Source organism: Parasteatoda tepidariorum, chromosome 6, assembly GCF_982258835.1.
Source record: "Parasteatoda tepidariorum strain Cologne lab strain chromosome 6, Ptep-v5.0, whole genome shotgun sequence".
Taxonomy (NCBI): domain Eukaryota; kingdom Metazoa; phylum Arthropoda; class Arachnida; order Araneae; family Theridiidae; genus Parasteatoda; species Parasteatoda tepidariorum.
Genome location: NC_141760.1, coordinates 47,653,675 through 47,681,561, shown reverse-complemented (window position 1 = coordinate 47,681,561; position 27,887 = coordinate 47,653,675). Strand labels below are relative to the sequence as shown.

The 27,887-nt window shown below is 29.6% G+C and overlaps 1 protein-coding gene across 1 annotated transcript in view; it reads right to left on the bottom strand.

Moving 5' to 3' along the window:
* LOC107442186 (guanylate cyclase 32E-like) overlaps window positions 1-27,887 on the bottom strand; it is a 123,133-nt gene that overhangs the window by 31,967 nt on the left and 63,279 nt on the right. The window contains exons 3-6 of the mRNA XM_087165809.1: window positions 26,392-26,538; window positions 21,192-21,367; window positions 11,804-11,939; window positions 9,241-9,395 (exon numbers count right to left, since the gene is read on the bottom strand). Coding sequence (XP_087021935.1) covers window positions 9,241-9,395; window positions 11,804-11,939; window positions 21,192-21,367; window positions 26,392-26,538 — 614 coding nt within the window. The remainder of the gene's footprint in view (window positions 1-9,240; window positions 9,396-11,803; window positions 11,940-21,191; window positions 21,368-26,391; window positions 26,539-27,887) is intronic.

The following is a 27,887-nucleotide window of genomic DNA, read 5'->3' as shown; positions in this document are numbered from 1 at the left end:
AGGTAATCATTAATTTATTTAGAATTAACATATTGATATAATATGTTCTTGAAAAAAATTAATCATTATATATCTTTCATAATAATATCATATATTTCATAATAACATCATAATATATATCATCATAATCATTATCTATCTTTCACCTACCGGCCTGTGGGGATCACTGAACTGGCCTTGCATTAAAAAGGTTCTGGGTTCGAATCCCGGGCAAGGCATGGATGTTCTTTCATTCTCTGTACTATCTGTCATTACTGTGGGAACAACGTTGGCTCACCTAATATGGTGACCCTGAAAGAGTGGCCAACAAATCTGCCCTTTCGATGCCTGTATGACGAAAGGTTATTATCCAGGTGGGCATTGGGAAAAAAATATTTCTCTTACGTGGCATCATAAACTCGAGAATTTCTCTATCTATTGGCAACACTATACTTATTATTCATTTTTTAGGTTGCCTTAAGTGATAATTTAAGAAGTGCAAAAAAATATGTTACACTTTAAGTATTCATTTAGATTTATTTTTTTATGTTATCGTAAGTAATAATTTTAGTAGTGTTGAATGCCACGTTATACGTTAGGTATTTATTTAGAATAATTTTGTATTTTTATACAAATAAAAACTTAAGTTATGTAATAATTATTTAGATTTATTTTTGATCCTTTCCAAAATGGCTGTAGAAATTTTAAGTGTAAACGATATTATAGTGCTGCATATCGTGAAAAGTAAGCCTTTCGATTTTGAGCTATAGCATATATGTATAAGTTACGACAAAGCCAAAGCCGATTCGCGATCTGGCCGGCCAGATCGCGAAGTGGCCACGATGTTCCGGCCAATGTCCTATATTTTCTTGATTTCATTTGAGACAAAGTAAAAAATTAAATTTTTTGAATTTTAATTTAAAAACTTGTCTATTTTTTTATATTTTTAAATTAGAAAATTTATATTTTTAAATTAAAAAAGAAAACAGAAGGGGTAATATTAGCAAATAAATTTTTTAATAAAGCAATTAAATAGACAATTTGATAATGATTATTAAATTAATGATTATTTAATAGACAATTTAAAAACTTCTATATTTTATATTTTTAAATTAGAAGATTTATAAGAATTATTTATATAATTAAAGAAGGCCGCCAAAGTAAAATATTCACTGATAGTTTCAATTATTTCTCACTTTGGCCGGAACATCGTGGCCACTTCGCGATCTGGCCGGCCAATTCCATTTCGGACATTGGCCGGACTTCCGGCTTTGACCGTAACATATATATTAAGCGATCCTGAAGCTATGGCTCGAAAGCTATATAAGAATGTTTTTTTCCTACGCCCACCTGGAGAATGACCTTTCGTCAATACAGGCATCTGAAGAGCAGATTTGTCGGCTGCTCTTTCAGGGGTACCATATTAGGTGGGCCAACGTTGCTCCCACAGTAAAGACAGATAGTACAGAGAATGAAAGGACATCCGTGCCTTGGCCGGCGGGATACGAACACAGAACCTTTCTGATGCAAGGCCAGTTCCCTGCCCCTTACACAAGCCGGTCGGCACATGATAATGTAATACAGCAGGTTTTGGAGCATAGGAATGAGTTTTCTATTTTATCTCACAACTAAGATGAAAATAATTTTAATGCTTCTACTGCCAGCTATGCTGAATTGTCCCAAACTCATACTTAAGGTGGTTTGTGTAATTTAACGACTGCCGTACAGATTTTTAAATCATTATTAAAACTCAATACATAGAGAATGCAACCCAATCTACATATCTAGACCAATCTAACCCAATCTAGAGACATCTTTTGAAAATTGCTAAAACTGAAATTAAATTACTTCCGCGCGGATAACAACTATATGGTGAAAAAAAAAATTGGTAAATGTATTGCTTAGAACTCATTAACTTAGAATTAAGAACTAATTAGGATTAAAGGATGGATTGAAGAATTAGAATATTTAAATACAGTTGTTACTCCGTGCATTCGGCTTGATTACCATTAAAGTTTATATATTGTACAAGATAATTTTTAAAGATAACCAAGTCAAGGTGTTCGCCAAAGGTGGCTAATAATTATATATATTATTCACAAAATGATCTCTTCTTTTTTGAAAATTATTGACTCTAAAAAAGGAAATGATGAACAGGAGGCAATCATGGGATTAGTGAGAGAAGCGAGTAAGGGGTTGAGCCTTCTATTGAGATAAAAGAAATGATAGTATATCATAGTATGCTAATTTGAAATGTAGCGTGAGATAACAGTTTTGTTTAATATTTCATGTTTCATGTTTCATGTCATGAGAGTTCATGTTTCTTTTAAAATAAAACGTGATTTTGTGACAAAATCATCGTAAAAAAATAATGAAATACAAACTTAAATATTGATCAATTATCAAAAGTGAGATTTTTATTTCTTTATCGTACTGAAGTTATCATGCAAAATTATGCAAGAAATAAAAATTATGAAATTGTCGAAACAGAAGTATGAGGATATATCAAAGAATTTTATCTGTATAAATTTTTCAAAATTTTCCGCAACATATTTATTATTTAAATACTTGTTTATTATTTGTCTCAAATATTCACAGACAAAAATTATTTTAAGAATTAGTTTCAATTAGCTAGAGTAAAAGAGAGAAAGATAATTTTGTTCAAAAAATAATCTAGTACAGTTAAATATCTTTTCTACATTTTTTTAAAAATTAAACAACATTTTTTAGGAATTTTATTTGCTATGTTTTATCATTTGTATGAATTAATAATAAACGCAGACTGCCTTTAGTTAGTACCAATTACAATTTTCTTTCGCAATTACAATTTTCACAATTTATATTTAATCCTTGTGATAGGAAATATGAATATGTAAACAGTAATTATATAAAATGAAAATGGTGCAAAGAGAACAGTTTACTATTTTAGAAAAAAATTCTCATTATTTTCCTTAATCAAATCATCTAAAAGCACATATTTTTAAAACTAAAACTAGTGATGTAAGATAGATGCAATAGTTGTAAGCATCAGAATTAAATCTAACACTCTATTATTATTCATAATTGCGTTCTAAAGTTTAAGTTTTAGCTTAATATATATAAATAAAATATATATATATATAAATATATTATATATATATATATAAATATATATATATATATATATATATATATATATATATATATATATATATATATATATATATATATATATATATATATATATATATATATATATATATATATATATATATATATATATATATATATATATATATATATATATATATATATATATATATATATATATATATATATATATATATATATATATAATATGTATAATATATATATATATATATATATATATATATATATATATATATATATATATATATATATATATATATATATATATATATATATATATATATATATGGGTCATTCTCACAAAAACAGTCATTTTCATGTCCCCAGTATATTTTATGTTTGTTTTACAGCTTACGAAGAAAAAAAATTCAGGGAAAGTGTTCTTCAGAATGCAAGCTAACAAAAGAATAAAAATAAAATTATCAATTTTTATTTTTTATTTATTTTAGGTAATTAAAATATACCAATATGTCATTCCTTCACTTGTCCCCACTGCTTATTTAAAAAAAGAAAAAAATTGTTTCTGAAATACAAAATTTTTTTTTACAAATTCGTGTTTTTTATTTCAGAATACTGAAATATGGAATTCAGAAAATCAATTTTAAATTGAATTTCTGATAAAAATATTAACACAGCACTATTTTAAACTTTGTCCCCAGTGTTTCGCGTCATTCCCTCACAACAATGTTCTTATCACCTGCAATCTTCTTAGAATAAAAATATTTTAATAAAAACTTCAGAAGTTAACAACTGGCATCATGGAACAAAATTGCAGTACGTTTCCATCTTCAACTTAAAGAAGCTTTGCTCTGGAATAAATTTGAATGAATCAAACCGGGTAAAATTTTTTACATTTGTCATTCCCTCATGTCATTTTTTAGAGTAAAATAAAATACAACTTCATCGAGAAAGTGGATAATTATATCCTGCTTTCTTGTATGAATATAATTGTATGTGATTGACTTCAGAAATTCATTAGGCCTAACTGTTATTTTTAAATTTTATTGAATTCGTCATTCCCTCACTTGTGTATAAAGTGAGGGAATGACGCTGAAGTGAGGGAATGATTCAAGATGAGTATATTATTAATTTTTTTTTGTTCAATCGTGCCAGCCAATTTTATTTCCCAAACCTGTAAAAACTATTAAATATATAAGACTAAATTATAATAAATATTAGATATACTTAGTATGTTATCATTTTCAAACTTTAGGTAGATGTAACTTACAAGGGAAACTAGGGAAGTGTGACTCGTCAATTTTGAAATAAACTAGTAGGATGTATACCTCATGAAGAATAATTTTAGGGGGCAACATTCGTTTCGGCCCATAGAGGGTCCTATGAGAGATAAAAAATAATTAAGTATGCAGAAAAATCGGTATTTCATTACTTCAATGCAGACTATTAGTTATTGTAATTATCTCATACTCCAATTAATTTTGTGGTACTTTCACGTACTATATAATCCATATTTATTGTCAAAATTGATTTCGAAAATTTTATATATCTGTAGCTTTTCAGAAAAAAAAATTGGCATTTAAAAAAAAAAAAAAAAAATTGTCATCAAATTTTGTAAGTTTTTTTTTTTCAAAAAATTTTCCAATATTAAAACTAGTAAACAGTAATAAATTTCATTTATATGAGAGTCGAAATATAATACGCATTTTCCCAAACTGATGGAATTTTTTCATATTTAATGTGTATCCAAAAATGTGATTTATAAATTTTTTTTTTTTTTTTCATATTGTTAGATCAAAAAAATCTGAAATAATTTATGTGATTGCATAAAATTAAATTGCATTTATAAAAATGTTTTCAAATTTGTTTGGCGGGAAATTTGAACTTAAAAAATGTTTAATATTTTAATTCGATTTTTTTCATAAAAGATCAACTGTACTGTATACACAAAATTTGAAGTGATATGTCACTTCAAAATCCGTTGATATCTATGTCCTGTGAATTGTTCAATATTTTGTCAAAACATTGCTATCTTTATAATATTATTTTTATATCTGATATCCTAGCTAATTTTTGAAATATTTAACTTTAAAAGTAGGCATTAGCTAGGATATCAGGTATAAAGATAATTGTATGAATAATATTTCAAAAATAGCAATGTTTTGACAAAATATTGAACAATTCACAGGACAATTTTTTTTAATAATACGTAAATTTTTTGGCAAAAAATAAAAATTTTTTTGAAACTTATTTTTTTGTTCATTTTTTTACCAGCTGTGCAATAAAAAAAATTAAGAAAAAAAATGTGCCTATTAAAGCGACAAATACTTACGAATTTTGTTTATATAGTACTGTTGACCTTTCAAGAAAAAAAGAAAATCATTGAAAACTGAAATATTTTTTTAAGTTCAAATTTCCCGCCAAACAAATTTGAAAACATTTTTATAAATGCAATTTAATTTTATGCAATCACATAAATTATTTCAGATTTTTTTGATCTAACAATATGAAAAAAAAATTTTTTTTTATAAATCACATTTTTGGATACACATTAAATATGAAAAAATTCCATCAGTTTGGGAAAATGCGTATTATATTTCGACTCTCATATAAATGAAATTTATTACTGTTTACTAGTTTTAATATTGGAAAAAAAAAAAAAAACTTACAAAATTTGATGACAATTTTTTTTTTTTTTTTAATGCCAATTTTTTTTTCTGAAAAGCTACAGATATATAAAATTTTCGAAATCAATTTTGACAATAAATATGCATTATATAGTACGTGAAAGTACCATAAAATTAATTGGAGTATAAGATAATTACAATAACTAATAGTCTGCATTGAAGTAATGAAATACCGATTTTTCTACATACTTAATTATTTTTTATCTCTCATAGGACCCTCTATGGGCCGAAACGAATGTTGCCCCCTAAAATTATTCTTCATAAGGCATACATCCCACTAGTTTATTTCAAAATTGGCGAGTCACACTTCCCTAGTTTCCCTTGTTAGATAAAAACATGTATTAAAATAAAATATCATTCCCTCACTTTTTAAATAGTGAAAATAATTAATTTGCTTATTAATTAATTTGAAAAATAAATTAATAAATTAATTTATTAAATTAATTAATTTATTTAATTAATTAATTAATTATTAATTAGTATAAATTAATTAATTATAAATTAATTATTTAAAAATTAATTAACTTAAATATTAAGTATAATTTATAGGATATATACTTTCTTTATAATGTCATTACATGTTTCTATTAATGTAAAAAGTTTCAGAGCTTTTTATTCACTTCACTTTTTTGAGATTTTATGAACTGAAAAATGACAGTTTTCGTGAGAATGATCCATATATATATATATATATATATACACTGGTTATCATAAATTAAGGAAAATTCACAAAAATCGCGATAACTCAAGAAATTACACATGGAATTTTATGAAACTTACCCACAATATACAACACATAGTAAGGTATTAAACAACATAAAAAGAAATTATCAGACATTAATAGTAGTATAGAAATTAGCACATGTATAAAATAAACAAATTGGAAGTATCGGTTTGCAATAGAAAAAGTACCTTTAATATGGAATATGATTGCCTCTAGAAGCAATACAGCACAAACAGCGATGTGTGATGCTTTCAATTATGCGGTCTATCAGTTCAATAGGAAGTGAGAGCCATTGCTCTTGTAAAGCAGTTGCAAGCGTGGCAAGGGTCTGAGGGGGCGGATTGATGGCAGATACACGCCTCCCTAGAGCATCCCAAACGTGCTCGATAGGATTCAAGTCCGGGGATCGAGCTGGCCACTCCATGCGAGTAATTGTTTCCTGTTGAAGATAATCATCAACAATGCGAGCTCTGTGTGGTCTTGCATTATCGTCCTGTAACAGGAAGCAATCACCAATTGCCCCGGCATATGGGCGCACATAAGCATCAAGGATGTTGTCTCGATAAACCTGAGCATTCACGGTTCCCCTTGGAAAGACATGGAGGTATGTGCGCCCTCCTAAGGATATGCCTCCCCAAACACAGACACTGCCTCTTCCGTATGCATCTCTTTCACGGATGTTTGATGGATGATAACGGGTCCCAGGTTCTCTCCATATCAAATAACGTCTACTGTCACTTTCTAGACTAAACCTGGACTCATCCGTAAAGAGAACAGGCCTCCATTGATCTGACGTCCAGTGGACATGTTGTCGGGCCCACTGCAAACGGTCTCTCCTATGGCGTGATGTGAGCGGCACGCAAATGGCTGGTCGTCTCGCATACAGACCACCTTCGTGGAGCCTTCTGCGCACAGTTGACGTTGACACCAACCTTCCGGTGGCTGCAGCAAGAGAGGATCTAAGATGTGTCGGAGTAGCGGTTCTATTCCTGCGTGCACTTAATGTCAAATATCGGTCATCGGCACTGGTCGTAACAGTTGGCCGTCCTTGACTGAACCTCCTAGATGCCGAATCTGTGGTTTGAAATTGCCTCCAAAGTCTATGAACCACAGATGGACTCACATTTAGCCATCTGGCCACTTCTGATTGACTCTGCCCTGCCTCTAGTCTCCCGATGGCTCTCCATCGTAGTTCTTCAGGCAAATGATGCCTAGAGGTCATTATTACGAATTGGCTATCTCAGATTTTCAATGTCGCAATCACAGTAAAATTTGTGTGCTTTCTCTCAAACTTGGACTTTTATGCTCCAGGCAGATGACGTAAGCCGAGTGCAGCGCCACTAATTTGCATATTGCAATTTTACTCAGCTACTCTTAGTGGACAACATATGCAAATTTTGCACGGTTTGGCTTACTTTTGAAAGAGTTATCGCTATTTTTGTGATTTTTCCTTAATTTATGATAACCAGTGTATATATATATATATATATATATATATATATATATATATATATATATATATATATATATATATATATATATATATATATATATATATATATATATATATATATATATATATATATATATATATATATATATATATATATATATATATATATATTATATATATATATATAAAAGCGACGCTCCAAGAAGCAATCATCCGATTGCTTTGAAATTTCATATGCATGAATGTTTTAAACAGATATGGCTGGAATGATGCCGACTGGGACGTATAGTCTTTAGCGACGAAGCCCGCTTCCAACTGTGTCCTGACGATCATCGAAGACGAGTTTGGAGACGCACAGGGCAGAGGGGGGGGGATCCTGCTTCTCTATTGCACGCCACACCGGCCCTCAGCAAGGCATTCTGGTCTGGGGTGTCATTTCCTTTGACAGCCGGACCCCTTTGGTCGTCATTAGAGGTACACTTACTGCACAGCGGTACGTCGACGACATCCTAAGACCTGTTTTGCTACCGTTCCTTTTGCAGCGCCCTGGGCTGATTTTTCAGCAGGACAATGACAGACCACATACGGTAGGTGTTGCTATGAACTGTCTGCAAGCTTGTCAAATTCCTCCTTGGCCTGCCAGATCACCAGATCTCTCTCCCATCGAGCATGTCTGGGATATGGTGGGAAGGCGATTGCATCTGGCACGGAATGTTGATGACCTCGTTCGACAATTGGATCGAATTTGGCAGGAAATACCGCAAGAGATCATCCGGGAGCTTTATCGGTCTATGCCACGTCGTGTGGCAGCTTGTATCCAGGCTAGAGGCGGGCAACACCTTATTGAACTTGTTATTGTAACTCTGCAATAAATTATTCAATTCTTCTGAAATTTTAATCATTTACTATTCTGTACATTGTCTTCCTATCCACCAATTTTCGTTTCAATCGACCACTCAATAACCACTCCTTCTTGGTGCGTCGATTTTTTTGTTATAGAGTGTATATATATATGTATATATATATATGGAAAAAATAAAAGTAAAGTGGTTGTTCTATGATTTTAGAACTAAGTACAGACACAGATTAAGAATTAAATACAGATTAAATAAAACGACAGAAGATAGGATTTGTAACAAATCTATCGAAGCAAAAAAAAGAAGAAAAGAAAATTGAGTTTTTTGTGAGGAGGACAGTTGTTAGTATTAAATATAAGTATAATAAATAAATAAATAAATACAATTATTGAAAACAATTAAAAATGATCACGAAAAGTGCTTGATACGAACTGATATGGCAGATTTATTTTCAGGAAGTTGAAAAACTCCAACTGGATAAAGTCCAAATTCTCCGTGTCTGTTGACGATTTCTTTTCTTGCTATCAGAGTATAGTTTCCTTCCGCATCTCCGTTTTCATCCATATATACCATAAATCCCATAATACCTAAAAAAAGTTCTTTTATTATAAAGAAATAAATATTTTTTAAGGAAGAATTTTATTTATTTTAGAAATAAATTCTATCCTGAAAATTTCTGGAATACCAAAATGTTGTTATTTATCATGTTACTGAAGAAAATTTGTAAAGATTAATATGTAATGAAAGTGACACTAAATTTAAGCTCAAGTTACATCGCAAATGGTGAACCTATTTGAGTATGTAGGGATGTTGAAGGGCAAAATTACACACATAGGGTTGTACGCTAAGTTTGTTCGTCGTAATAAAAATTAGTTAAAAAACAAAACAAAAAAAAAAACAAATAAGTTATTTTTTTTAACTATTGTAAATGTGCAACAATCATTTATGATTGTTAGGATAATTGTCCTCCATACAAATTTTTTTTCATTCATTTTAATAATTTTCATATTACTTAGTTATGCAGCACTATAGCCCTGTGCGAGCCTTTTACGGGCGAACAATATCATTACAGTCTTTCCTATTTTTGTCTTTCAACTTCTTGTTTTTCACTTTGAAGGTGATTAGATCATTGGCAGTATCGTTCAACTATCTCTTTTTCAGTCCTTCTCTTGTTCTCGAGTTCAAAGGTTTCGAATTTAAAGTTTTCTTAGATTTCTATTATCTTCCAGTAGTTCTTTTTAAAAATCTAATAACTTTTTGATTAAAGATTAAATAATGAATAATTAACTGAATGATTACATAATGTTGTTTTAAAGTCTAGAAATATTATTTTTATCATGATAGTTTTAAATTTAAGCTTTACTCAATGCTCTCACATTGCACGTTTATCACTCATGGCTCGGGTAGATATTTCCGGCAGCTCTCAAAACTGTTAAAAGCTTCATTAGAACTTTTATAAAGAATACCATTCCTGTAGTAAGAGATTTAGTGTGTCTAATTCGTTCTTTATAGCTTTAACTTGGTGAATATACGAGTAGATGTTTTGAAAGTTGGTCTCTGAATAGAACTCCAGACTATCTATTATGAATAGTAGTCAGCCACTGAGTACCAAAGTCTTAAGAAATAGTAGCGACGTTTACGATTTTGGTTGTTGATTTTAAAAAAGCATACTTCAGGTGTCAAGCTAATCTGTTCCGAAATAAGCTCCAAAGTTAAGAATGCAAATCCGAAAATATGAAGATCTCCTCCTTCCCACTTCTGGCATTCTGGAAAACTCCTGGTAATGCCTTCAAGCTTGGGAGTGATAGAGCTGACCAGAGCGCCATCAGCAGGCTCATGAGTGGACATATAGGGAGCCGTACATATATAGATGGACAGAAATCTTATCGTGTGTGCACGTCAACATAGGCCTCCCCAGAACATCTCCTCCAATGAGTGGGGCTTTTGCATGAGGACCTTAAAATTACACCTCTTATTGCATATGACTTTTTGAGAATTCACGACTTCCTGTACATGGTCCACAACAACAGAAAAGCATACACGTAGGATAAAAAATAAATATCTCTTTTTCTGTTAGAAGTCAAAACATGAATATTTTATTTTTATATTTTATAACCGTCATTTAACAGCCTACCCAATTTTGCCTTGTAATTTTGAACCCAATCCAGAAGACAAGGAAAATCCTGGATCAGTACCCCAAGAGGTATGATTTGTTATGGGAACAAGGAGGACTTTGCGATTCGTCAGATTTAATGTGCGTCAGTCACCATTTGCTACACGGGGAGACTTCTTCCGGTGGGGATCTAGCCCATGACCTCTTGGACATGGGCTCAGTGCCCTATCAACCAGGCTATCCCGGCCCCAAAAAGGATGAATATTGGAAAAATTCTCAAAATTGGTATTTTTAAATAAAAAAAGGTGTATATTTCAAATTTTTTAAGTGAAAAATAAAGAAATAAATGCAGAGCTATATATTTTTAAGAAACATTTCTATGAAAATTTGGCAATAAAATTTGGAATAAAATACGTACATATAAAGATTTATATTAATTTCTTAAAAAAATTAAATATCTACAAAAGACCTTAGTTTAGTTAAAAATCATTTATATTTCATCATAATGTAATAAAGATTAATTTTTTGATAGCCATTTTCACTTTAATGGTTACCCGTTGGCGACCGCTAAACTAGAGCTCTACCTCTGAAGCCATTTTTTTAATTTTTTTTATTTCCAATGAGCTGCACAATCGGTCTTGCCGATGAGTAGACCTAGTGCATTCTCTAGAGGTGGTATCCACTCTTTCAGGACCACCACAATGGTGAGATACCGTTGGTCATGTTAATTTGGATGTCTAGTTTCTGCACACTAGATGGCAGCACCGATTTGGATGCTAAAGTGCACTAGAAATTTAATTTTGCCGGAAATGCCAATTAGGCACTCCCTCTGAAACCATAATTCAATAAGTTTTGACTTAATAAGTTTTACATTGTACTTACTAAAGTATGTTTGTCTGAAGATGTATTTCATCAAATTAGTTCCATTCAAAGGATTTTCACCATTAATTAAAGTTCTATTCAATGCTTTAGCATAAACATATACAGCGTCGTACAAGTAAGCTCCTTCAGATGGAATCTGAAAAAAAAAACAAATTGTTTTTGATCATGAAAAAAGAAACTTATGTTTTATAAATAAATAATTCCTCAATAATTTCTTCTAATTTTTTAAGTAACATGTTCTGACATTTAATTGCGCTTTTTAGTTAAAATTCTTAATTGCAAGAGTTCAGAAAAATTGCTAAAACTTGCAACTCACATTTATACCTTTGAAATTTCATGTACACTCGAAATTAATAAAACTAAAAATGAAAAATAAACATCACAGATTAAAACTAACTGGAAATACAAAAAAATCATAGGCACTATTCCGAGCAAGGTGTTTTTAAAACTATTACATTATTTTTATAAATACTGTAATAAATACTAGTTTTAAGTCAAAACGGCATGATAATAATGATAATAGTAAAATAATAATGATAATAATAATAATAATAATAACAGCAGCAACAATAATAATAATAATATAAAAATATACATTTTCTTGTTGTTATTAAACATATTTATTCTGTTAAATATAATTAAATAAGTGTAAAGAGAGTAATTAATTAATCCTCGCATTCAAATCTATTAATTTATTAGACTTCTTTAAATATATTTAAATATATTTAGAAAAATAAATACAAATCTTATACAAGTATAATTCATTATTATACGTGAAATCTTTTGTGAAAAATTTTCTATTCAATTTTAAATATACATGTATACTTAAAAGCAAGGATATTTCTTAAAGTTTCCCTTCCTTCAAAAGGAATACAGAGCATTTGGCAGATTTTTTGTGTTCCGATAACTTCTGATACATAATAATAATAGTTCCTTCCAACTTAATATACTTAATTTCAACAGTGATTTAAACTTTGATAAAAACAATTTTACCGTATGTGAGACGACTGCAATGAAAACATTGATTTTAAAATTTTGTTATCTTTCTTTCGTTGAAAGAAATTGCTTGCAGCTTAAAATACGTTTCTGTTTGATGTTAACAGTTTTGTCAAAATGTAGGATAAATAGTAAATAAAAGAAATATCAGGAAAATAAACAGCTTACGATTGAAAAATAATATAATTTTCTGTAAACAAGACTGAAATACAATGCTTGCTGTTTTCATTAAAGTTTAGAAAACCTGTTTTACAATAAAGTAAATAAAACGGTTATTTATTCTCAATGAAGATCCAAAAATGAATTCAAAATGCTAAGGGATTTCCTTTATTTTAATGCATTAAATGTTGAATATAACACGAAAGGGGGGTAACTACTGAAAAAATTATAACTTAAAATTGTTTCATAATATGTATAAATTTAGATAAATTTTTCCAGCTAAGCAATCACGTTCAAAATCAAAATAATTACAACTACAGTTCATATCTAAGTACAATGTGAAAAAAGTGAACACTCTGGAATAACTTTTGATCTAATGCTCGGATTTTCACGTACTAGTACTAAATATCAATTTCTCGAAAACCTTATAGTCCGAGTAATAAAGGATCTTATCCGAAAAAATTCTGGAAATTTTTTCTTCTTCTTCAGTTACGTTTCTTGAAAGCAAAACCTTTTCCGAAAAATAAAGTTTTTTTTCCAGGAAAAATATATTTTTTTTCAAATAAATTTTTTTTCTGGTTCAAGATAGAAAATTTCCAATGATATATTTAAAAACTAGAGAATATTCGTACAAATTATATACCTACAATGTTGCAATAGGGTAATAAATCTAAGAATTATGAGTACGGGAATAATGACTTATGGCATTGAAATAAAGTCTCTCTAGGTACCTTAACGGGTACAAAATAGAGGGGAGAAATTAGTTGAGGTTTGAAATTTATAAGAAAATTCTCTTGTGGGTAATAGTAATATGTAAAAAAAATACCCCCCTCCTCCTTGAGTGGAAAACTAGACCATTACCCTTCACAGTATCCATAATTTTTCTTAAACCATCCCCTAATCATAATTATTAGTATTTTTTCCATTTTTTATTTTTTGTCTCTCTTCTTAAACTTTTACTCAATTTAGACTTCTAAAATCATATTTACCCTTTCATCAGTTTATTTCCAGAACCTGAGAAGAGGGTTTGCTTTTCCTCGACCTTCCCCTTTATCCCAACCTTTCATATAATCATAAGTTTTCAAATTTTTTTCCTAAAACCACTACTTTTGATGTCTCTTTTTGTTAATGATAACGCAAATGAAGTTTGGAAAGAGAATTTTTCCTAATTTTATATTTTTAAATGACAAAAACAGTCTCGCCTCCTAGTCCCCTATCTCCTAACTCCAAACATTTTACGGTCATTTTTCGTTTAATATTTATTGTTCTTTTTTAATTTAGCAATTAAAAATTAAATTTAGAATATGACTCCCAACATTTCGATTTGAATAAAAAGTTAACATATAACAAAATTAACAATCTAACAGAGTAAAAAAAAGGAGAAATTTAAACAAAAAACAATTATTTAACAAGTTTAATATAAAACTTACTCTTTTTTAGCAATCATAATATCTGAGATATCCTAGGTTGGTTGCAATAATATACTGCCTATATAATATACTAGGTTGGTAAATAATAATCTCAATATGATGCCTTCTATGTATTTTTAAAGGACATTCAAGCTGAAATTTAGAAACAAAGATAAAATTTTGGAGAAAACTCACATTCCCAAACTTTACTTGCATGAAAAAATAAAACATCACAAATCGTGGTTTTAGAAAACCACGATTTATTTTTTACGAAAATTACGACAAATCGGAACGAGAAATAGTGTTAAGGTGCAAAACCTCTGCTCAGAGGCTGTTGTTAAAAGTCTAAATTGAGTAAAAATTTATGAAGATAAACAAAAAATCAAAAAAAGAAAAGACCCAACAAATTATAATTTTGGGTAAAGTTTCGGAAAAATCATGGTTAATGGGGGAATTCGCTTAAGGGGGAGGAATATGTTTTTTATTTATTACTAAATCCCACAAGAGAACCTTTTATAAATTATTACTTGACTGGTTCAAAGTTTGATCCCCTTAGTAACGATTACACTTTTTACGCGTTTCGCCATATCCTCTGAATTAATGAAGGAACTTAAATTTTTTTCACAGTAGAGTATAAAACTTGTATATTCAAATATAATTCCACACAAAAATCATTATTAATTCAGAGGACTTTTTTTGATGAATAAAGGCTTAAATATACGACTTCTTTGAGATGGTGAAGTACGCAGAGAATACAAATTAGCATTATGGTATTCAAATTTTTAGTATCATAATTTAGTACCGCAGTACAATAAGAGCCATGTCTTTCAAACGTTAAAGCATATACTTATTGGAAAAGCCAACCTTTCTCGCTGAGAAGAAGAATTCAATTTGATCAATGTAATAAGAACAAGACATACTTATACCCTTATGAAAAAATCGAGGTATAAATGAGGTATAAACGAGGTATATTTTAAAGGTATAAAGGAGGTTGTTATTTAAATACGTCGTTAAGGTTGAAAAGGGTGCAAATGAATACCTCAAAATCAACCTCAAATATACCTTAAATATACCTCCAGAGGTATATATGTTTCAACCTGAGGTGTTTAATTTTACATCTGTGGAGAGGTAGATATTTACTACTTTAAAGTGTTTTATTTTCAACCTTAGGTTATTACTCATCAGCCTGAAGTATATTTTTTTACACTTGTGGAAGTATTTTTTCAACAACCTAAGGTGTGTCATTTTACACTTCTGGTTGTTATAAATCAACCTCAGGTATATTTTGTTCTACTTTAGGTGATTATTTTCAACCTCAGGTTTATAATTTTATGCTTGTAGAGGTATATATTTATCAATCAATGGTGCGTCGTTTTACACTTATGGTTGTTATAAATCAACCTTGGGTGTATTTTGTTCTACCTCAGGTAATTATTTTTCAACCTCAGGTATATAATTTTATGTTTGTAGAGGTATATATTTATCAACCTGTGGGGCGTCGTTTTACACTTCTGGTTGTTATAAATCAACCTGAAGTGTATTTTCAACACTTGGAAAGGTTATTTTTTTATTAACGTTATGTGTTCCATGTTCTACCTTAAGTTATTATTTCGTAACCAGAAGTATATATTTTTGTATTTTTAGAAGTATTAATTTATCAACCAAAGATGCGACATTTTACACTTCAGGCTAATGTAGCTCAACCTAAAGCTGTTTTTTCAGTACTTACGAATGTGAGGTGTTCACCTAGTTGATTAATTTTAACCTCACTATATAAAAAATATAATATATATATAAAGATATTATCTATATTATATGAAGAATAATGTATGTCATTAAATTTTTTCACTAGTGGTAATCTTCATTTATCAATCTGAAGTTTTTAATAATAAACCTTCGGCAGTAATTGTTTCTTTTGTTAAGTTATAAAAGAAGGTTTTAAATGCATAATTCTTCTGTAATTTTAATAGATTAAATTAAATCATCTTAAAATAACACTTATCCAAATTCTACAATTAGTAAAAACTATTTATGGGAACTCATATTTTTAGAAAATAGTTGTCTAATGTGCTTGAATTTCTTAAGCTATAAAACTACAAATTTAAATAATTAGAAAGTTGAAATTCAAATACTTTTATTTAAAACTAAAATTTAATTCTTTTACAAATCAACAAAATTATAATAAATACTGTTTCCGTCTACCTGTTGAAACTTGTAATTATTGGAACCTAAAAGAAAAAGAAAATGAATTAGTAAGTAAGTCATATTTACAATAGGTTTTAAACTAATAAAATATTAGAAATTATTTTTTTATGATTTAAGTTAACTGGATGAAGTTAATTTTCTTTTTCAGATAAATAGTAGTCCTCTTCTGCCATTTCTATTCAATCTTCATAGCTAAAAAGCATGACAGGTACCACAGCCACCAAATAAAGTACACTGAAGTCAGTGCTACCATTAACAACATTTACAGAAATTCAAAGATATAATTCCAATCTTAATATGCAATTTTAACACTTTGTATTTTTCTATACATTTGGTATCATTATGGTACTTGTAAGTTTGATAATTATATTTTCTTTCTTTCTTTTCTTACAAATCTTTAAACTCAATAAACCTAGTCTATATATTTTTAAACTTTTTGTCAGTCTTTATGAAACTAATATCTTTTTTATAAATTTTAGACGCTGATTCTGAAAAGGACTTCCGTTATTGTCAATCACATAAGAGTATCTTAAAAAAAAGTTATTTTAATATTTTTTAATAAATCAACAATCGTCTAATAAATTAAATTTTAAAGTTATGTACCAATTTTTATTCTTTTTTTACACTCAATCGAATAGAACAAATTACAAGTTGATAAGGAGCATTTATTTTAAAGCTGTGAGTAATTTTATGTGAGGAAAATGTCTAAGAGAGAATGATTTGAAATAATACTTTTAAAATAAGTTGAGTACAATATCTCCTATATAATTTATAATACCAAGCAGAATAAAACTAATAGCTAGTTGTTGCAACATTTGTTTAAATATAAAAACACATCCCATAAGATGAAATTCAAAAAATTGCATATTACTTTTAACAATAAATGTCTTTATTTGCAATTGATTTTATTCAATTCAACATTAAAATTGCATAAGAAACTATACTGGCTTATTTCTGAAACATTTAAGATTTCCGAAAGTCGCTAATTTTTGAAGTAGTGAACTATAAACAGCTGTATAAAAATGTTCATAACCTTGAAACAAATTGTCATATAAACTTGAAATCGGGTTAAATTTAATTCTATTCAATATTTTAATAAGTAATAGCAATCTGCTTAGTAAATAATTAACGTGGGTAAATTGAGAAAAAATAACACGTAGTGAAAATAGCAGTGTGATCAAACATAAAAAAGTGAGCTAGTACAGTTACTAGTTTTCAATTATCAAATATCTAACAAACTATTGTTATCAACAATTGAATAAATGCTGTAGTTTATTAGGAGAGATTACTTTTTCTTTATGGTATGAATTCAGAACTATTTCCTAGGGGAAGGTTGAGCAGTAACTTGCTATTCACTTCTTCATCGCTGCTCTGCACATGTGCTATTTACAGCCTAGGTCATCTCAGCAATAACAGGGAGCAGTGGATAAGCTCTGTAAATATATATATATATATATATATATATATATATATATATATATATATATATATATATATATATATATATATATATATATATATATATATATAATATATATATATATATATATATATATATATATATATATATATATATATATATATATATATATATATATATATATATATATATATATATATATATATATATATATATATATATATATATATATATATATATATATATATATATATATTGCTATTTTAAAGATATTTCAATTTTCAATGATTTATTTATAAGAGAAATTATGAACATTTTACTCAACTAATCAGCTTGAATACTGCAACGTTGAAACATATACATTTAAGCAAAATACAGGGATGAGATTTTTCCGCTTTTTAGCTGATTTCCGCTTTTTTCACTTTTATCTCTTGAATTTCAGCTTTTTTATCAAAAATTCAGATTTTTCTAAAAATTTCCCTTTTTTTTTATAAGTATTCCGCTTTTTCAGAAAATTCACCCATTTTCAAAGAGAAACACAAAATTCAAACTACATAGCTACCAATCCTTTCTTATTTTTACTTATTTTAGCTATTTTCTCCCCTTTTACTCGCAGCAGATAAGATTTTCCGAATTTTTTACCCGCCCTCCAGATAGATCCGATTTTTGTAGTTCAAACGACGCTGTTTCTGACAAGCCTTTTAGAGGTCCCAGGCCTGGAGTCTGCCAATATCTCGATTCTTATTCACACGATTTTAATATCAAGCATAGCTTTTCATATTTGCGTGTTGAGATTCTTATTCACGCGATTTGAATATTGTACGTTGTGCTTCGTATTTACGCCTTTTTAAAAACCTATGAAGCGATTCGTATTCCCGCAAGTTTAAAATTCAATGTCTTGATTTGCTCATGCTGTTTATAATATCAAACATTGATTTTCATTTATACGTGATTTTAAAATAAGGCATTGGGATTCGCATTCACGCATTCTAAAAATTATGCATCATAATTCTTATTTATGCAATCTAAAAATTACGCATCATGATTCGTATTTACGCGATCTAAAAATTATGAATCGGGATTTGTATTTACGCGTTTTAAAAATTCTATATCCCAGTTTGTATTTTCTCATTTTCAAAATCGTATATCTAGTTTCATATTCATGTGATTTCAAAATCCATAATTGTTATTCATATTCACGCAATTTTAAGATCAACTCTCGCGATTCTTGTAAGAAGTAAATTTTTTTTAAAAATTAGTTACTATAAAGGTGACTGTTTTTCTAACGACGATTATTAGTATTGTTACAACATCAGAGAAACTGGAAGGGAATATATTCAAAACTTACATTCTGTGCTTGCAAAGAAGAAAAAATAGGATTTGTCACAAGATGTTTGAAAATGGACTAACGACTAAATATAGCAAACATAAAAGATATAGGAAACAAAAGCAATAACTTAAAAAGGGATTCAATTTAATTTTTTTTGTTAGAAAAAGAGTTAATTAACTCATCATCAAAATTTTATTTGTAATTGCTGTTATTTATGCTATAAAATGCAAAATTCTAATCAAATAAAAAACAATTATCTAAACAGTTGCTGATTGTCATTTAATTTTTCAAACTAAAATACCAATTTTTGTATGTTAAGGAGTTACTATATATTTCTACTTCACTGTTATTGATATGTTTCAAAGGGCTGTAGTTAGATTAGACTATAACATGAACATAATGATTTGGTCCATTGTTAAAGTTTTTTTTTTCCCAATATAATTTAAAAAGTAATATTACTGATATATTTGCTATAAATCACATAACAGTATTTATTAAAAGAAATGAAATATTAATGTATATTCTCAGTAGTTTTAATTTGCTAAGCCAAGTAGTTTTTCAAGTAATAATTGTCTCTTATGTGAACTGAGGAAAAATATAATTTCCAGCTTTATTTTTTCAATTGGTAATTTTTATTTTCACTTAATGTTAAGTATCAATGTAGTCGTTTTTATAATAATAGATTAGTACGCAATTGTATGTCAACACATTATTTATTACCTTAAACTGTCTGGAATTTATTATTAAAGGGCTGCGCTTGCGTAAAATTTACTATCGTGGAAATTCAGCTTTTTTGCCTTTTGGCTAATCTCATCCCTGAAAATAAAAGAATAGTTATATTTGAATAAATTACAAACAATAAAATATACTGTGCATAACCTGCTGTAACGATTCACAAGTAACGTTACCCTAAACAGCGACGAGAAATATTTCGATTGTTCTCTCTTATTGCTAAGCCTACACTAATAGCTTCTAAGAATATCCTCCAACTTAAACTATTTAAGATCAGGAGGCATCTTTAAAACAAAAATAATAAAATTTAAGTTTGAAAATTGAAGTATATTTGATTAAAAGTGATAAAACCAAATTAATAAAAGTCAAGCTCACTTACCGAATTTCGAATACACTTTCGATTGTCAACACACACGCCATTTGCCGGCTCGCACGGAACTCTGGTAATTGAGATAGTTAATATGAAGTGTATTTTAAACAACCTTAAAACAAGCTTAAGTATAAATAAAATGACTTCATACACCTCAATAAATACCTCACTCTCGTTAGTTGAAATAAGGTTGATTTTTTTATACCTCATAAATACCTCTTTTGTTACAAGTGTAAGAAAAACAACCTGGTATACCTTGGAAAATACCTCATCAGTCTGGTTGATATGAAGTGATTTTAAAATAACCTCAAAATAAGCTTAGGTATAAATAAAATGACTTCATATACCTCAATAAATACCTCACTCTCTTTAGTTGAAATAAGGTATATTTTTTTATACCTCGTAAATACCTCATTCTCGTTAGTTGAAATAAGGTTGATTTTTTTATACCTCATAAATACCTCTTTTGATACAAGTGTAAGAAAATCAACTTGGTATACCTCAAAAATCACCTGATCAGTCTGGTTGATTTGAAGTGAATTTTAAACAACCTCAAAACAAGCTGAAGTGTATATAAAACTATCTCGTACACCTTAATTACAACCTTTACGAGGTATAATTTTTATTGCTGTTTTCTATGCAACCTTAAATATACCTCAAAAATACCTCAAATCAACCTTAAATGTACCTTAAATTTTCGTAAGGGCACGCCCGTCTGCTCGTACATTAAGCTAATTTACTGTATGCAAGGAATAAACAAAACAAACCTTTTTCCATCCTCCCAAGCTTTGAACAGGGTTTGGGAAATTGAAGGGAGGAAGCTGCATATAATAATTCACTTTTCTGGTAAAGTCTTCTGATTCTTGGGAAGGGGAGGCGACGACTCCCAGATAAAACTGGAAAGCCTTCTTTGCTTCTTCTTCGATGTCCTCTTTCAGCAATCCTGGAAAATAATGATTTTAATTTCCGGTACAACAAATTCAAAATGCAATCACATATTTCGTGCAAATGAAGATTTTGAACCAAAAAATTGAGCTTAAATTCTGATGTTTTTGTGGAAGACATTTTTTAGTCTAATTACAAATATTTTGCTCTTACCAGTGAATTGAAAATAATCATTTCGGACAAAAATTTAATTTTTAAATTTAAATACAAAATGGCGAAGTCATAAATTTTTAATTTTTTTAAAACTGATTGCTGAGCAAATAATATTTTTCTTAATTGAATCCTATTCAGAATGAACTGAATGTTGGATTTTTAAATTACTGAATTCAAGTGAAAATGTTTCATATGTCATATAATGAGTATTAGGGATAATATTTATGCAGCCTGCATTAGCAATTGCTTAATTTTTATTAGCAAGAATTTATCGAGGTCATTTCAGGCTATCAGAGCTTAGTTTATATTAGAATTAAAGTTTGCTTTGAAGAAAAATTGTAGAGAAGTCTTTAAAAATTTTTTAATCGATTTATTTTGTTTAAATAATAAAGAAAATCATATTAGAATTGAGATACATAAACGATCAACTGAAAGGAGATTAGTGTATAACTCAAATAATAAAAGACGGAACCTCTTAATAATTTATGCTCTATTTATCAGATTTTCACGGACTTATGGTTCGAGGGTCTAACCTTGAATGAGGTAGTTAATTTACCCGGATGATATTTAAAGTTACGCCATTAGAAATAAAATCGTACTTTTTCTGAATAAACATGCATTTATTCTCGATGAATTTAGATTTCTGACTCTTAAAATCTGGAATAAATTCTTAAAATCTCCAATCTGGAAGTAATTGTCCCATTAGTTCAGTCAGGAGAAAAGTTGAAAGTTTGAACCATGGAGGTAGTTTAATAATCTCTTAATAATTGACTTTTTAAACGTATTTTGTCATATTTCTGAAACAATTTAACAAAATCAAATAACTTTTGCACACGTTTATGAACTTTATTTATCTAAACACTTTTTGTAAAAAATAATTTTACTATTTAATTTAATAACAATAAAGTAGTTTTTGAATTTAGAAGTATGAAATTTTTTATTTCAATTGATCAGCGTAATTAAAAATGTCTAGTAACAAAGTTTGAACGAAATCAGTCAATTAGATTTTGAGTGGTAACATTTCTTGAAAGTCGCATTTTGATTTTTTACTTTTTCTGAACTGTTGGATTTGAATCTGGTTCACCTCATTGGAAGGTTGTTATTTGACATTGGATATAATACATATAAAAATAAAATGTATTCGTTTTTACCTCGTTTAATCTGTCGAAAGCTGAAAAATGTTTTAAACACCAGAGACTTTTGCACGTCACTATATATTTTATCTCATCGTTGTTTTCAGTTTTGATGTGATAACAAAAACAATGGCCTTCTGTCTTTATATATTAGATTTACATACTTTTTTTTAAGGAAAAAAATATAGAATACAGATTTGTTATTGAAAATACAAACATTCTTAAAAAGTCAGTTGTAAATTAAGGTTGAATGAAAGTTTCTGCAAAGAGAAGAGATTCAAATTATATTTTAAAAACCAGCTTACTATAGTTTTTTTTTCGACTTTGTCCTAGTGACTTATCTTTCTTAACGAAGGCTTAAACTTGTATTTCTGTTGTTTGGATGAATAAAAGTTTAGTTTTTATGGTAAAATATTTTTTTAGTTTAAGTTATAGTTAGGATATGGAAAGAAATTTTTGCCTAGATTTTCTTGATCTCCAACGCTTATTTTGAAAAAGTATAAAATGTAAATATGCCATGTAACCGTTAATAAGAATATATTTAGATATAATAAAAGTATTTCTTCGATAATTTTTTATTGCTAAGTCATAATGCTTAACTTAAATTTCAAAAAACAATCCCATTGATCCTTTTTGTTCATTTTCTTAAATTAAAGAAAAAAGCGTAAAATTTAGAAACATGTGCCAAAAATATAACAAAATTCTAATTATATTTGATTTTAAGATTAAAATTATTTTTAAAATTTTAACTGCTCAAATACACTGCTAAGGACGGATCACGAATGGCTACATACAGCATAAGAAATTAAGCATGGTTAAATGCCTAGTGAAATAGAAGAATGCCAGAATGTTAGAACATAATGTATTGAGCTCTGAAACGCAGAAGATTTGAAATGTGTTCAAAGAACAAAATAGTTCTTTTGTGCAGAATACGTGGAAAAAATGCAGATATCATTTGTAGGCATAATGGAGTAAGATGTCAATAGGCGGTATGAACACCATGGAGGGCGATGCAAATTTTAAGACGTCGTGGCATGCGTTGCACAACAGCATTCAGCAGCTGTTGGGACAATTTATCCAATTCATCTGCCAGTTCATAGATGAGGGTGTCCTTGTTTATTGCATGGCATTCAAGATGAGCAACACTTCTCCCCAAAGCATTCCACGCATTTTTAATGGGATTCGGATCTGGAGAACATGCTGGCCATTCGAGACGTTGAATATCCCCGCTTTGTACTCACTCTTCGACAGTGACTGTTTAATGAATGACATGTTGCGTTGTCGTTCAAAAAACAAATTTATCTCCGGCAGCACCATGAAACAAGAGAACATGAAGCAGCAGAATATCATTAATGTAGCGTTGGCCAGTCATAGTCTCAGTTAGAAGCACATCGAGGGGCGTATGGTCTTTAATCATATTGCCAGCCTATACCATGACATGTAGGATATTGGTTCTTTTCCTGCATGTTTGTTTGACTATAGCATTACCAATATCATCAAAGATCATTTGGCTTCGACTATCAGACCAGACTGAATCTACTAACATTTGAGAATAGTACACAAGCCCAGTCCTTTTCGTTCCAACTGCGATACTGAAGACACTATTGCAAACGGGTGTTACGGTGATGTTTGGACAATGGTATGCACAGAACATTTCGTTGGGCGTATAGTTCTCCTGCTAGCAAGCTTCTATGGTTACAGTTCTTTGGGAGATTCGCTTGCCATTAGCAGCAGGAAACTGATTTGCAACCTGAATGGCTGTACTGCGCCGTTCCTTTTTGTCGATAGCAATATGTACCCGTCTTCTTCAGGCGTCGTGCATAGAGCATGAGATCTGTTACAGATTCCAGTTGTTTGAAATGATTTTCAAACCCTTGAAACAACACTATGGCTGACGTCGAACTTTTTGGCAACATCTGTAATTTTTTCGGTCTTCTTAAATCTTGCCCAATTTCGCAGTGGACTGATCGCTAAGACACGGTTGCCAGCAGATCACCGAAGTCAAGCATCACTGGCTGCGGTCAGTGTGCGGGTGGGTGACAGCTTGGATCAGTCTGCGTAGTGACCGAGGGTGTGCGGTATTGATCCTCGTTAAACTGTTCTATCGTAAAGTGCTCGATTTCGCGTGCAGGTCATCGGGCTACCGAAGTGGGGGTGCCATCCTCTCTGCAGAGGATCAAAATTGTGATGGCATGTCTTAGGATTATCCTCAGGGATGTTTCCCAGACCGTCGCCAATAACCCATTGTGCAGCTCTAGTGCGACGTAAATGAACTATTACTACTACTGAATCTTGCCGATAATATGGCTACGCGTGAAACCATCTGAATGACGTTGGAAAGACATATCGAAAACTGCAAGTTCGTCAATTAATTGTTTCTCGGTAAACTTTGATTTTGAACAACAACGCTCAATACGCATCAAATCCTTTATATCTCTTATCAGGCACTGTCATGTGACAAACCAGTTCGATAACCCAAACTTTGCATACGCAAAACACGTCTTACTGTATCGAGCTCGTATGTTAATTTTCCTATCTTCAATTTTTGGTTGATATCTATGCTATTATCACCAGTTTTTAGCAATTGTCCTGCGATGTATTTTGTCTGATAAAACTTAAATTGTTTATTTGTTTTAATTTACTAAAATGCAACTTTTAAAGTTTTTATTTTATGTTATGGTCTTCTTTTTGGGTATGTTAATTTGTTTAATGTTTAAAAGTGTTCAAAATTTTGATTACATGAAAATTCATTAAATTCGCTTGCACAATTTAAATACAACTGTAAATGATATAGGATTACGGCAAGGAAGTTCGGTTGAAGTTCCAACTACCTAGCTAGTTTGCAAAGCAGCAAAATTTCGTGCTCTGCTCAAAAACTTTGCTTATAGCTGCGAGAAAGGCAAATGAAGCACGTATTGCTATCCAGCCCAGAGCTTTAGTTAAAATTTGAGTATTCTAGCTAGTTAAAAATTGGTCTGAATTTTGATTGTTGATACATTTCAATTGATGGTAAATTCTGTTCATGGTGATTGAAACTTGTATTAATCATTAGAATCTGACCAATAATAGAGATTTCAGCTTTTTAATTAGTCGAAAAGTGTTTGGAATTTTTATTCGAAATATTGTGAATTCTGTTTGTTGGAATTGCTGAACTGGAATTATACTCGAGCATGGAGTTTCAATAAGGATTTGAGTGCAGTACCTAGTTTAAAAAAGGGACCAAATTTTTATTGTAAGATTCCATCTTTAAAAACACGATAGCTAAGCTCGCCGCGTACTGGGGAAAAAATTGGTAGCAAAATTTCTTAAAGTTGTACTGAAATTCATTGCTTAATCTTCAATAATCTGAGAACAGAAATGCCTGGTAGAGATAAATCAACAGTTGTATTTTCCTAAAATAGTTGTAAAATCAAAACGTTTATTTTTTTTGTTACAGCTTATCCGCTAGACAACTTAGCCAGTTAGTAAAAATACACTAAAATAAAATAAGGTTACATATGTAACGAAACTATGTAACTTGATATGTGTTGCTATTTATAAAATAAGAAAAGCAAAAAGAAAAAAACTAAAATAAAAAGAGAAAAAGTTAGGATGAGTTTACGATAAAATATTAGAGCGTCCCTGAAAATAGAAAGAGTACACAAATCCATAAAATAATCTCTTTCTTCATCTCTACTTCAAATAAAAGAAGAAGATTTCATATTAAAGAAATAAATTTTAAACTATAGAAATTTACCTTTTAAATATTTCATTGGATTTTGAATGTCATATTGTTCAATGTCAACGCCAACGACGAAATACTCTCCTTTGTCTAACAGTCCTCTCTGTCGAAGACTCATCATCATGCCCAAATATTCAAAATTATACCCCACAATAACATAAACTGGAAAAACAAACAAAAGCAAATATATATATGTTTTTACTATACTAATAGAAAGGATAAATGGGTAAAAGTGGTAAGTAACAGAATAGCCTTTTTGTAAAATGCTATCGTCATTTATAAAAAGTACGTGGCGGTATTTTGGGTGCATCATCCGTAAAATCCAATTTTTACCATAAAATACCGTAATTTTACAGAAATAATTATTTAATTAGACTGTTTTAGTGATTTTACGGTAATTATTGCTGCCAATATTACGATATTTCAGATTTTTATTCCGTAACATGCTCCGGTAAAAATGTTTTTTCTATAAAAAAGTAGCGGCACCCTGAGTACCGGAATTTTTTTAGGACAATTTAATAAGAATTTGTTTGCAGTGTATACCTCTGATAGCAATACTTGAAAAGCTTGTTGAATTCATTGAGCTAACATTTTCAATAATATTCTGTATATTAACATTAAATGCTTCAAAATAATTTCAAAAATTACTAAAAATACTTAGTTTTTTATTTTCCTGTTTTTCCCTACTTGTTCAGCTATATTTTATATTATATTTACCTTTATTCATACTGGAATTTAATGAAATCAATCCATTTAATTTGGGGCATAATCAACAAAATCTGAAAATTCTCTTTATTTTGTACAATAGTGTAAATATTTCTTTAGCACTGTTTCGTTTCAAAAGTGTTATTAATCACTCCAAATGCATCATAACTTTAAAATACTCATAAAGCTGTAACTGTCACGCTGTTTTAGAAATTAAGAAGAGAATTCAAAATTCTAAAAGCATTTAAAATATTACTTCCAATGGAAAAACGCACAAAGCAGCAGTGAATCCGAAAGGAATTGAAACATAAGAAACAATGAAATATGAAAAAAATGGATAAATATGACAACCAAAGCTGACGTCTTCAGGGGGTACCAGCTCCGGAAGTCATAAAAGCAAAACCTTTTCTATCAAGATTAACTTCTGTCCTTTTTTTCCCCTTTCTACTGCGCAAGTTAGGGGACGTTGTTTTTATGTTTATTTCAATTTAGTTGTGTTATCTAGTTATTGGGTTTTTGTTTCAAGTAAGATTTTGTACTCACTATTCTTGTGTATTTGTCTTGTTTTTATTCCTCTGTATTTATTTTATGTATTTTATATTATGTATTAGATTATTTTCCTGGACTTTGGCAAAACCTTTGGAGTACAGAGAGAGCAATTTTAGACTTTTGTCGTACTTTCTCGATAGAAAAGGTTTTGCTTTTGTGACTTCCGGAGATGGTACCCCCTGAAGACGTCAGCTTTGGTTGTCATATTTGTCCATTTTTTTTCATAATTCATTGTTTCTTATGCTATTTTAGAAATG